This window comes from Saccostrea cucullata, unplaced genomic scaffold (genome assembly GCF_032062105.1).
Source record: "Saccostrea cucullata isolate Sc308-1 unplaced genomic scaffold, CSIRO_AGI_Scuc_v1 ctg1281, whole genome shotgun sequence".
Classification (NCBI taxonomy): domain Eukaryota; kingdom Metazoa; phylum Mollusca; class Bivalvia; order Ostreida; family Ostreidae; genus Saccostrea; species Saccostrea cuccullata.
In genome coordinates, this window is record NW_026927343.1 from 12,464 (window position 1) to 26,706 (window position 14,243).

At 36.6% G+C, this 14,243-nt stretch overlaps 1 protein-coding gene across 1 annotated transcript in view; it reads left to right on the plus strand.

Moving 5' to 3' along the window:
* Nucleotides 1-285: 285 nt before the first annotated feature.
* LOC134274153 (uncharacterized) overlaps nucleotides 286-14,243 on the plus strand; it is a 42,380-nt gene continuing 28,422 nt past the window's right edge. The window contains exons 1-3 of the mRNA XM_062756408.1: nucleotides 286-1,010; nucleotides 11,565-11,787; nucleotides 13,366-13,503. Coding sequence (XP_062612392.1) covers nucleotides 541-1,010; nucleotides 11,565-11,787; nucleotides 13,366-13,503 — 831 coding nt within the window. The 5' untranslated portion in view covers nucleotides 286-540. The remainder of the gene's footprint in view (nucleotides 1,011-11,564; nucleotides 11,788-13,365; nucleotides 13,504-14,243) is intronic.

Sequence of the window (14,243 nt, forward strand, 5' to 3'; positions counted from 1 at the left end):
TTGGAAATCGATAAATTTCCATTTCTGAATTACAAATGGCGGTATGGATCAATACAAGAATTCTCATACGGAATCCCGTTAACCATCGGCCCGTGTAAACACTGCATTAAAGAAATAGGGTTATAATTGAAATCCCATTTTTGATTAAAGTAATTTAGTTCAGAAAAACCAATTCTTCAGCAATAATTGGGACAACCATTCAGTCAGAGAATTGTACTACCATTTAGTCTACCTCTGTATTAAGAATTCGTGAATCGTGTCTGGGATGTTTGTGGTCTGTGTTTTGAGTGCATAATAAATGGCAAATGGGATTTGACGGCGAAGCCCCGATGCACGAAAGCCCAAGACCTTTAGCCATGGCATACGATCGCAAAAGAAGAGAAAAAGGAAGAAAAATATTGAAAATTGCCAAGTAAAATCAATACGCGGGTTTCCGAGCCGGGGAGCCTCATCTGGCGGTCAATATGGAGAAATCGGGCCTTCTAAAAGATGTACGACAGATAATCGGGGGATTTATTTAGAGCGGATCCCCCCGAATCAATGGTAGTGTTGTATTTTTTCGTTTTCAATCTCATAGTCAGCCACCTTAATACAATATGGATAACTCGTGTACAATTCTGGATTCTTCCAGCAATATGCCTGAACCATTCTGTGTTTCTCGGATTTACGTGGTTTCTATTTGCATACTTCCTTTACAATGTCCACGGAGCCAGGGGCTTGTTACATTTGCTATCTCGCGGTAGGGAGAAGTTATTATTTTGTGTGATGGGGAATGATACAAGCAGTGTCCCCTCGGAGGCTAACACCCCAGTCTCCCCGTCCTCGGAATGGCAGTCCGTCTACTCCGTGGGCTCCAAGAGGCGCTCCTCCGTCTCCTCCACCCGACTCCCCACGCCGACCGAGCCCCCGGAACCGGATCTCAGCCACCTGTCAGAGGATGAAATCCGGACCATCCGCTCCGTTATCGGCAGGGCCAAAACCATGCAGCAAGAGGAGCAACAGAGGATAAGGTAATTCAAGTAAAGAACCACAGCTTCCAAAAAATCTAACTTCTGTCCCTCGGTGACCCCCAATACCTTTAAATGAGTGAGTTATTATTAACGTAACTATATCTTTATAGGAACATGAGGAAGGTTTGTTTTATTTATTATCATAATGTAGTTCATGAATTATATCTGTATTTAATGGCGTTTAATATTTCTTCAATTTTCATCTCTCATATAAATTGAATAATAGTACTGTTAAATTATATTTTAAAGACATTTTATCTAAAAATAAATTTTTTTAGTCTCTTTACCCAGATACTTGTGTTTTGCAAGGCACTGCGCACCTGCCTTGTAACTGCACATGACTGTGTGTTGATTTTTTTATGCCAGTCTCATACTTTAAAAATCATACTAGCTTAATATTTAGAAAAAGACGAACGTTTACTGCCTGTCGTCTTCCGGGTACCTGCATTTCCCCTTATTTTGTGAGAGAGTATATGTATATATCTATTAATTTACGCCTTTGGGTGAGTGACATTTCGATATGGAGACGAGTGCAAGCTATTGCCTTCAGCTTATGTTATGGATTGTTCAAATCACACGAATCATCGCCTTCCCGCCTAGAGATGCCGAATTAGTGTCATAATGGGGACGCGATTTGGTGTCGCATCCTCGATTCAATTATTGTATAATAAAATATAAACACTCCGCTATTAAACAACATCGATGCTGTGCAGGGGAGAAAAAATGATAAGCCAATAACAAGCCGCAGTGTACTTTTCCTTTCTGAATCAATCTATGTACATGCAAACGCGTCTTTTTTTAAATATAAAAATCATTATTACACTTGCATGTAGAGAGGTTTTTTAAAAAAATCAGGCAAAAATCTCAGGCATTGCTGGTCCAAAAATGTCTGTGCTCTTCTATTTGATATACACATGTACTTGTATAATGAAGACCATAATTGTTTAGTTGAAGTATGAAGTTGAATTAATCCATATTTATTAAAGTCTCGTTTGAAAAATATTTTGGATTAACATGTGATTTATTATCTATTTAAAAACTTGCTATTTTTACCTTAATTCAACCCTTTACATATTGTATTGGAATCGAATTCGACAGAAGATTGATTCTCGATCGAGTTTTTCTGCTCGGGTTCATTTCAGGAATAAACATAATTACTATGGCTATTCTCAACTCTATTGATTGTGTAACAGGTCGATAAGAAGTTATTTAAAATGATAATCCCGAGGACACCCATCGTCTGCTTCTCGACAGATTTCGGATATTTTTACGTCATCAGCAGGAATCTCAAGGTTTTGTTCTTTGACAAACTTACATTGTCGTCTGCTCGTAAATGGCCATTTTGTCATCGATTTCAGATGACCATCAATCTTAAAATCGACTTTGATCAAATAATTAACCATGTTGGCTAGCACAAAGTAGCAGACGATATATGGCAATAATGGCGCGTAATATTAGAGATGTTTAGTGATCGATGTCAAACGATAGAATTCTATTGCTTAAAGAGTTCTGCACACAGAGAAAAAAATATCGCTTTCTAAGGGAATTGCGATATATACAAAATTACAAATAGCAATTAAAGATGTGTCAAATAGAAGTTATATAAGATCTTTAATGAATACTTAATGAACAATATGATAAATATTTAAAGTTGGTTTGACAAATCGTTATATCCATAAACTGAAACCAACTGGCGTTCAGCCTGATAGTTATTAGGTTGGAACTGGATAATATCTCTTCGGAGGAGTTTTGAATTCTCTTTTAACTCTTAATTCGCGAGTTTGATTCTTGTGTTTGCGAGTTCACGAGTTTGACTCATGTGTGTAAGTTTTTCGTGAAAGTTTGACTCTTGTTTGTGTTAAGTTCGTGTTTTACTCACGTGTCGATCAGCTCGACCATGAAATTAAAACAAATAGTGAAGCAACTTCACTCTAACGAAATAACACGCATTCAACCAAATATACTCTTTTGCAGTTGTTGCTTGCAACAATCAAAGTCCTTTCTTAACCCCTAAAACTGAATGAAATGCGTCAAGAATGAAAATATCTGTAAAAAACATGAAGCTCTTATATGCATTTTTAAAAAAATGTCATGTTCTTTCAATCTTAAGGAAGTTTGCCTCTAGCTAGTTCCGGAATTAAATGTCTGTACAAAGAATAGAAACGCCGACTTAGCCATGAACTATACAACTTCAAAAAGTTTCCTCCTAAATGAATTGATCTTAAGGTCTTTATCGATATTGTCACGACAGTGTATCGTCATCTTTATTTACAGGTATCTTAAATAACCTCGCTACGTAATGTCACATTTACGAAGACAAAACCTTAACACGTAAATTACCATTAACGGTTTGTACAAGTTTTTGGATGCATTTATTTCTAAATATCCCGTCGTTCTCTCTCTTAAAGCGTCATTTCTATACTGACTTCTGACATGAAATCGTTAGGAATTCTTTATCGGCATGGAGAAAAAGCTTTTTCTCCTACTTTCAGAAACAAATCGATTAGCAATCCGTGATGAGGAAGGTGGCTAAAGTACATTTCTAGCTTGATGAAGCGGTATCCTTAACCATTGTAGTCTACTCTTGATATTTTGTAACTCTTGAAATCAAATCTAAGATTTTTATCATAAACTGTTGCTGGTAGCGGATTTGACTATGTACATTGATTAATTGAATGTCAAAGTTCCATTTGAGAATATTTCACTTATATATAATATATAGAGAGAGACGTCACAGAAACCGGTGACGGCTTCAAATTTTGACTAAGCCATTCAGCAGTGAGGGATCTTTATCGTTTCAACGCCTGATGTAAAAGGAGGACTCGGTTTTTAAAGTCTCATTCGAAGGACCCGCAACTTTCACTTCCGCCAAAGTGCCGAGCGTATGACAAAGATACAGCTGCTTCCCATTTTTATCGACTTAGACCAGTCGCCAGTCGAGATTCGGACTCACGACATCTTAGTCACGAAATGGGCGCTCTACCGACTGAAATTTCCGTAAATGATGAATTGACAAAAAATACCATATAAACGAAAAACAGCATTATTATTATTTAAACAATAGGTGAATATAATGAACAGTAATTAACACAACCCATGACAGGTAAAATCTGTTAAAAAGTATTATAAACGACCATAGAACTGCTAATTTTAAATGGAATTGATTGATTGATTGTATTTTGTTTAACGTCCCTCTCGAGATTTTTTCACTCATATGGAGACGCCACCACTTGCCGTTTGAGAGCTGTAAATTTTGTCCTATACTCGGCACTCAGGGCGATTGAGCAGGGAGGGATTTTTTTCGTGCCAGCACCTACTGCGACACGGGACCTCGGTTTATACGTATCATCCGAAGGACCGGTTCTCCACGTCCCACAGTGGGATTCGAACCCGCGACGTAAGGAGTCACGTAAAGATTGACTCCTCACTTTGCGACTTTAGAGCAGACCTCCTAACCACTGCGCCACGCGGTTGACTTGGAATTGTTGTTATCCTTGTAACATCATTTTGTTTGGCAGTAGACCTAAAGATGATCTGAAAAGCGTAGTCATTGAACAGACCTTTATGCAAAACAGATAGTTATATAAAAGCGAAAGCAACAAGGTGGTACATAACAAACTTAAGTTCTGTCTTTATATTTCTGTAATTGGTGTGTCGTTCTGTTCTCATGAAGCTCATGTGTTCTGTCTAGAATCTGTTGTTCTGTCCTCATGTGTTCTGACAAGGCAGTTTGTAGCCATCTTCACGCGTTCTGTCTATAGTGTGTCGTTCTGTCCTCACGCGTTCTGTCCATAGTGTGTCGTTCTGTGCTCATTTGTTCTTCTGTCTCAAGTCTTTTGTTCTAGTCATGTCCACATTATATGATCAGTCTAGGATCTGTTAATCTGTCCTTATGTGTATCTGTCCATTGTCTGTCGTTCTGTCTTCATATGTTTTGTCTATGACGTGTCGTTTCCTCCTCATATGTTCAGTCTATGGTTGTTTTATTTGTACTGCATATGGTGTTTCATTCTGTTATCATATGTTCTGTCTATAGCGTGTTGTTCTGACCTCGTGTGTTCTGTCTATAGTGTGTCGTTCTGTGCTCATTTGTTCTTCTGTCTCAAGTCTTTTGTTCTAGACATGTCTTCATTATGTACTCAGTCTAGGATCTGTTAATCTGTCTTTATGTGTTTCTGTATATTGTCTTGTCATTCTGTCTTCATATGTTTTGTCTATGACGTGTCGTTCTGACCTCATGTGTTCTGTCTATGGTTTGCCATGTTGCCTTTATTTGTTCTGTCTATAGCGTGTCGTTCTGACCTCATGTGTTTCTGTCTATGGTTTGCTGCATTGCCTTTATTTGTTTTGTCTATAGCGTGTCGTTCTGTCTTCATGTGTTTCTGTCTATAGTTTTCTATGACATGTTGCTTTTATGTGTTCTGTCTATAATTTGTTGTTCTGTTCTCATGTGTTTTTGTTTGTTAGTTTTCTGTGTTGCTTTTATTTGTTCTGTCTATAGCCTTATATGTTCTGAGCTCTTGTGTTCTGTCTATGGTTTGTCTAGTTGTGCTCTTGTGTTCTGTCTATGGTTTGTCTAGTCTTGCTCTTGTGTTCTGTCTATGGTTTGTCTAGTCTTGCTCTTGTGTTCTGTCTATGGTTTGTCTAGCTGATCTTATGTGTTCTGTCTATGGTTTGTCTATGACATGTATGGTTCTGTTCTCATGTGTGTTGCTGTCTATGTGTTTGTTGGTTTGTCTGTTTTCATGTGTTCTGTCTTTGGTTTGAGTTTATGTGTTTGTTCTGTCTTCATGTGTGTTCTGTCTATGGTTTTCTCGTGCTCTTGTGTTCCTCTATGTGTTTGTCTAGTTGTACTCTTGTGTTCTTATATGTTTGTCTAGTCTTGCTCTTGTGTTCTGTCTATGGTTTGTCTAGCTGATCTTATGTGTTCTGTCTATGGTTTGTCTAGTCGTTCTCATGTGTTCTATCTATGGTTTGTCTAGCCGTTCTCATGTGTTCTGTCTATGGTTTGTCTAGCCATTCTCATGTGTTCTGTCCATGATTTGTCTAGCCATTCTCATGTGTTCGGTCTATGGTTGTCTAGCCATTCTCATGTGTTCTGTCTATGGTTTGTCTAGTCGTGCTCTTGTGTTCTGTCTATGGTTTGTCTAGCCGTTCTCATGTGTTCTGTCTATGATTTGCCTAGCTGTTCTCATGTGTTCAATCTATGGTTTGTCTAGCCATTCTCATGTGTTCTGTCTATGGTTTGTTAAGCCGTTCTCATGTGTTCTGTCTATGGTTTGTCTAGCCGTTCTCATGTGTTCTGTCTATGGTTTGTCTAGCCGTTCTCATGTGTTCTGTCTATGGTTTGTCTAGCCGTTCTCATGTGTTCTGTCTATGGTTTGTCTAGCCGTTCTCATGTGTTCTGTCTATGGCGTGTCGATCTGTCGTCATGTCTTTTGTTTAGGAATGTCCCTGAATTCTCAATGAGAATGTCTTTGGTGATTTTATTTATTTTCATATATACTTTCTCGTTGTACTTGGTATTGTGTCTAGTTATGTCCTCAAGTTCGCCATCTACGATGTGTTGTTTTGTCCTCGTGTGTACTTTGTGTGATGTGTCTTTCGTTTCCATAGAACATGAACTGCATTTCTATATGTTGCTTGCTACTGAGTGTCAAGCATAAGATAGGTCTTGTACAGACAGAATAATAAGAGGGTTTCTTGAACATTTTCTTCAGCTGGTAGAATCAGCAATGACAATAAGGAACTGCGTCTTAGGGTAAATAAATTGAAATTTCTGGTTTGAAATAAAAACGAGGACTTTGATGTCGTGGTTTCAGGTATGGAAATTAAATCAATCATGAATAAGTAGTTTTGAAACTGGAAATTAATTTTTCATAAAGTGAATATAATTTTGATTGACTCCTTATATCATGAAAAACAAGAAAAATGAATCCTCGTGAAAAAAAAACGATTTTCAGTTTAAAAAAAAATAGGGCATTACACTGTTTCTATCTATATTAAGATGGAACAAAGTAACACTGTGATAGTATAATTATAGTTCGATTCCTTCTGTAAGTAGTCTGAATTTATCTGCGGATCTTAAGTAGAAACGTACATTGACAAACTGAATAATATCAAACTTAGGAAGTTCTGAACCGCCGAATAAAAGAAATAATATGGCACAGGGGAATAGTTCCACTTCAAGTCAAATTACGCAAACAATCAGACATGATTACGCTGCATCATGGGAATTCCGCCATTGATTTTCTCGATATCTCTTGGGTTTACACTGTAGTCTGGTACAACTCGGCATGATATGGAGAGCTATATATTTTGGCACCTTGTTATTCTTTATGAATATATTGCAAATATATATAAAAATACTTTAAACTTTATCTTATTTTCCTTCAACATATCCAATAAATCCATCTTTATATGCATGACTGTATTCATGAATTACTAGTAGTTGCACGGAACCCATACGAAAAAAAAAATACTATACATTAGAATTCAATCGGTCAGTATTCATTTCTCACGTTTCGTTTCGTTGACGATCAACTGACCGTCAATTGATCATATGTTGAACTTTTGCCATGCAGATGAGGTAGCTTTCAACTTCATTTGCCTAGAGTGGGCCACTGTTGAAGGCACCTATTCTTTACAGCTGACCATTAGTTGAACGCTCCTCTCATGTCTTTGTAGTTGACAATTAGTTGAACGCTCTTCTATTTCCCTTACAGCTGACCATTACTTGAACGCTCCTCTATTTTCTTTGCAGCTGACCATTCGTTGAACGCTAATATGTTTTCTTTACAGTTGACAATTAGTTAAACATTCCCAGCGCTATTTTCTTTGCAGTTGACCATTAGTTGAACATTGCTCTATTTTCTTTACAGCTGACCATTAGTTGAGCACTCCTCTATTTTATTTACAGCTGACCATTAGTTGAACGCTCCTCTATTTTCTTTGCAGCTGACCATTCGTTGAACTCTACTATGTTTTTTTGCAGTTGACCATTGGTTGACGCTCCTCTAATTTCTTTACAGCTGACCATTATTTGTACACTCCTCTATTTTCTTTGCAGTTGACTATTAGTTGAACACTCCCCTTTTTTCTTTACAGCTGACCATTAGTTGAACGCTCCTCTATTTTCTTTGCAGTTGACCATTAGTTGAATACTTCTCTATTTTCTTTACAGCTGACCATTAGTTGAACACTCCTCTATTTTCTTTGCAGTTATCCATTAGTTGAACATTACTCTATTTTCTTTGCAGTTGACCATTAGTTGAACATTACTCTTTTTGCTTTCCAGTTGACCATTAGTTGAACATGCTTCTGTTTTCTTTGCAGTTGACCATTAGTTGAAGGCTCCTCTGTTTTCTTTGCAGTTAACCATTAGTAGAAAACCCCTCTTTTTTCAATGTAGTTAACCATTAGTTAAATACTCCTCTCTTTCTTTGCAAATGACCATTAGTTGAATACTCCTCTTTTTTCTTTGCAGTTGACCACTAGGTGAAGGCTCCTCTATATTCTTTGCACTTGACCATTTGATGAACATGCCTCTATTTCTTTGCAGTTGACCATTAGTTGAACGTTCCTCTATTTTCTTTGCAGCCGACCTTTAGTTGAATACTGTACTCTATATTTTTTGCAGCTGACCATTAGTTGAATGCAAAGTACGTTTAAGAACTTTAAAGGGGCTTAAAACAAAATCTTAATAATGGAGTTGTATGAAGAGACTTACTTTTACAGTCGACAGCTTACTTGTACAATTTAAACACAGGCAAACTTCAATTACTAAAATGTAAAAGTAAACTGTCGAATGTAAAAGTAAGTCTCTTCATAAAACAGTAGTAAACGGAGTGCAGTATACATGTACATGACTTACTATGCCACAGATAAACATACATGAAATATTAAAACAGGGAATGGGAGGTTGTTATCATTATCAATTATTCAACTATTCCTCGAAGTCGCTATCTTTTCTCTGAAATATTTTTTTTTTATGTCGCCGTAATCGAAGATTCGGATCTTATACATTTTTCTCTGTTTCTCGGTAAAAAACATCAACCTTTTCCATTAAGTTTAATGTGTTGGAGCTATGACTCTCACAATTAACATTTATTTTTCACCTGTTGACCCAATATTTGAGTTTGAGTTTGACATACATTTGAAAGACTAAATTTGGTCGTAACTTTGAACAGTTAGCGATAGGGCTTTCATGTATTTTACAGGTGTATTCCTTGTGAAGAGACCTTCACTTGAGTATGAACAATTTTGTACCTTTAACCTTAGAGTCAGGCCTATCTTAGAAAAACTTCAAACTTTAAGGCCTGTATTTCATTTGTGATATTTTTGTCATAAGAACTTCCCTAGTGTACCAAAAATTTAGACCCTTTCACCTAAACCTTAGAGTTTGACCTTCTTTGAAAAAAAAATTAACTTTTGCCATAACTATTTATCATTTGGTACGAGGGTTATCGTATTTCACAATTATACTTCTTATGACAAAGTCGAATTATCTATCTGCATGTTATTTTGAAAAATTTGAACTAAAATAAAAAACTTCTTTCATAAATTTGTTATCTGAAAAGAAATATTTAAGCACTGAACTGAAATCTTTTTTATATTCGTTTTTTTCATAACAAAGAAAACTGTGCTGGTCAACTGACAAATTCTCGTAAATCACGAACAACCTTGATAAAGTTACAATATGATATATAAGCTAACTCGTCCATGGCACAAATTCCAACGCCTTGTGCTTTGCTCTGTTCCAGATTTGTATAAATTGAATTGACTTTTGAGCTTGAATACTATCCATTATCTTCATTTCAGGGCATTTAATGATATGATATTAAGCTTAGACACTGTGATTTTTGTTCGATGTTTAGCTTCCATCTATTTAAGTCCATTATATGTTATCTGTCAAAGAACAGATCATTCCAATCTTCACGTATCCGTTAGAACAGCCCTCACTAAGGGATAGGCAATAATTTTAATTGTTCTTAAAGCTGGAAGCAATTCTTTAAAAAGAATTTTCCGCCATATTAGATTGTTTACTCGCCATATCTGAGAGCAGTTATTTAAATCCGCTCATTCATCACTTGTTCACTGTAATCAACCGTCCCCGATGTAGACGGATCTCAGCTATACAACACTCGAAAGCCACAAAAGTATGTATTTACGTTTTCTTATGCACGAGTGTAAGATACAAAAAAATTACTTACAACAGTTGCACAGGTCAGAGCAGTAAATATGCACACGAAAACAAATACATGTAACTGCAATAATCCGTAAACAGGGAAAAGGTAAGAAAACGAACATGCACACTTGTTTCCTCCTTTAACTATAAAGTAGTCAGGTGTAATGATTGCGAATTGAATACCCCGGGGCTGATATCGTAGATAGTATTACCGAAAATGGCGTATTTCTATATACGAGTCTTGTTCAGCGTTAACTTCCGCACATTTGCTGTACTCAGTTCAAAAGTTTTATCTAGTTATAACATCCTTAAAATCATTGCTTAATCCGGTGCCATTTACATTGTTTCATGCTTGTTTTCAATTAGCAGAGACAATCACTCTTGTATCCAATCACTGATTTAGGATTTTATATAAAGTTCAAAAGGTCACCCCGTAGAAGGACTGTAAACTCACCATTGACAGTGTAATCTGATTAAACTCACCATTGACAGTGTAATCTGATTAAACTCACCATTGACAGTGTAATCTGATTAAACTCAACATTGACAGTGTAATCTGATTAAACTCACCATTGACAGTGTAATCTGATTAAACTCAACATTGACAGTGTAATCTGATTAAACTCAACATTGACAGTGTAATCTGATTAAAGTTTTTTCCTCTCTTGAAGACTGCTTGATTAGTTGTTTTTTTTTCTGAAACATGCATGAAGACAAAATTTCTTATTTGTATAAGGATTTTTTTAGTCTTTTCTGAGAAATTTTAATATTCCAATTCCAATTAATATTCCAATATTTGGTCGGCATAATTTGACTTTAGTACTGACCTTGCCTTTGGCTATTGATTTGGGTGACATTTTATCCCGTCAAATTGTATTTTGTGTGTATTGCTATTTGCGTTTTATTGTTTCTTATCAAGAAGTTGGACCAGAATCTATTAACGATCTAGCATTCCACTTAATGGAATATATTGGTAAGGGATCAAATGACTTGAATTGAGAACTAAAAGAAAGAAGTCCATCAGATTTAATGAATTTTTGACTAGAGCTATGAACGAAAATGATAAATAACACGATTCTAGAAACAATGTCTAAGCTAAACATACTTAATAAAGCACATGATTCTCGTTTACTTTACTCTGAATAGAAAAATCGTTCACTCGTTGGATGTTTCATACGGCAAAATACTATTACTGGGGCGCATTATATGGTAACAATACACTTGATTTCATTTCTTTTTAGCCAATGTATACACTCTTTCGTATCAAACATTTTACTTTTGGCTTGTTAAAATTAAGTAACTACATAGAGATTATAAAATTCTAGAAATCTCACAATGGCATTGACCTTCTTACATACTTCTTTCAGGAAGCTCGAGGAAGACTACATTGCGCATGCGACAACAGTTGAACAGAGGGCGCTGTCAGTGGAAACGGAGAAATCAGAAGTTCATTTATGTCCCATCTGCCTTAAAAATGAGCTCAGTTTGGATGAACCCCCGGGCATTCGCTCGGGTCAAAACATATGCAATGACTGTGGAGTTCTCACGTGTAGTGACTGTGGAGCTTTCCAGGAATCTATCACGTCTAAGGTGTGAAGCAGACAAACAATCTTTATATGACACCTATCGTTACAATGTAGATGTATACCATTACATGAGCTATGATATTGCAAGGTGTGGGAGGTGTTTCTATGTTTTTCAAGTCCAAGTTATCGAAGATTCAAGAGTATATATGTATGCATGTAGTTATTGCTCTGTCCGTTCGCCTTTCTGACTTTTTGTCTGTTTGTTCACAAACACTTTTTCAGTACCCATACAATGTAACGTTTGAGTGGGTTGGGCTATGGCTGTCATACTTCACAGGTATATTCCTTGTGAAAAGACTTTTCTTTGGGTACCGCCAATTTTGACCTCTAGATCCAACCTTTAACCTTGGCCATAACTGTTGAACGCTTGATCCTAGGGCTTTCATCCTTCATATTATGTTCACTGTGACAAGATCTGTCAATGCAATCAATGGGTATTAAAAATTGATGTTTCGACCTTAACCTTAGAGTCTGACCCACTCTTAATAAAATTTAACTTTGGCAATAACTTTTAAAAAGTTAAGGACTAGGGCTTTCATATGCCAGAGGCGTATTTCTTGTGACAAGGCTTTTCTTGGGATACCATAAATTTTGACCTTTTGATCTAAAATTGACCTTAGAGTTTGAATTTCGTTTGAAAATCCTCAACTCTAGCTAAAAGCTGCCATACGGGGGCAACAATATTTCACAAACACACTTCTTAAAATTTTTTAATTTTAGTAGTTCATACACATTTTTTTGAAAAAAAAAACAAATGAGTGAACGGAAATTAATTACAGAATAATGAACAAATGAACATGTATCAGACAGATTTATTTCAGCAGTTATTTTAAATTCAACCTAAAGAAATGAGAGAAGGCATTGACTTTGTTGAGCACATGTAGTCAACTATACAATACTGTCGAAAATAAAGGGCAAATAAACAATCTGATTCTAACAACACTTTAATTTTTTATCTATTATAGCAGAAATTATACCCCGATAATCGAAGATTCAGGAGTATATAGTTTTTCACTTCTCCATCCGTCCATCTGTCTTTTCGTCCGCAAAAACTTAAACCTTGCCCATTTTAAGTGGCCTAGGCTACGGATTACATATTTCACAGATATCAGTCTAATTAAAATTAGATAGCGGTTGTGCGAGCGGATCTAACATCTTATTTTAATTAGAGTGCACAGATAAATTTTTTTGTGAAAATACTTTTCTTAGGGTACCACTAAGTTTGACCTCGTGACCTTGAAGTTTGACCAGCTTTTACAAAAACATTCCAAACCTTAACCTTGGTCATACGTTTAGGTTATTGTTGTTGGGTATAATAATATTTGAACTGTTGACCTTGGCCTTGTAGTTTAATCCACCTTTAAAAACCCTTTAACCTTGGCAATAACGTTTGAATAGTTAGTACTTGTCTTTCATATATCACAAGTATTCCTCTTGAGAAGACTTACATGTATCTTTGGATATCAACAATTGTAACCTTTTGATCTTCACCTTGGAATTGTATTTAAGAAACTTAACCACTTGCTATATAGTGCCATACGGAGGCATCAGTGTTTCATAACCAAATCTTTATTTTTTTTAGCTTCAGGACTGGGTGTGTGTTGTCTGTGGAAAGAGACGGAAGTTGGTGTTCAGTACAGGGCTGTGGCATCCTGGGATTCACCCCACGGACGACATTCCCCTGGAGAAAGAGCTGGCGAGTCAGTTAGACAAACTGAAGGTAAGGGATTCACCCCAAGGAGGACTTCCCTTGGAGAAAGAGCTGGCTAGTCAGTTAGACAAACTGAAGGTAAGGGATTCACCCCACGGACGACATTCCCTAGGAGAAAGAGCTGGCGAGTCAGTTAGACAAACTGAAGGTAAGGGATTCACCCCACGGACGACATTCCCTTGGAGAAAGAGCTGGCGAGTCAGCTAGACAAACTGAAGGTAAGGGCAGATCTAGACACACTGTTGGTAATCAAGGGACTATAGACAGAACTGGACAAACTGAAAGTAAACAAGGGACTATAGACAGAATTAGACAAACTGAAAGTAAACAAGGAACTATGGACAGAACTAGACAAACTGTTGGTAAACAAGGGGCTATAGACAGAACTAGACAAACTCAAAGTAAACAAATATGGGGCTATAGACATAACTAGACAAACTAAAGGTAAACAAGGGGCTATAGAGAGAACTAGACAAACTGATGGTAAACAAATATGGGGCTATAGACAGAACTAAACAAAATGATGGTAAGCAAGGTGCTATAGACAGAACTAGACAAACTGATGGTAAACAAGGTGCTATAGACAGAACTAGACAAACTGATGGTAAACAAGGTGCTATAGACAGAACTAGACAAACTGATGGTAAACAAGGTGATATAGACAGAACTAGACAAACTGATGGTAAACAAGGTGCTGTAGAAAGAACTAGACTAACTGTTGGTAAACAAGGGGCTATAGAAAGAACTAG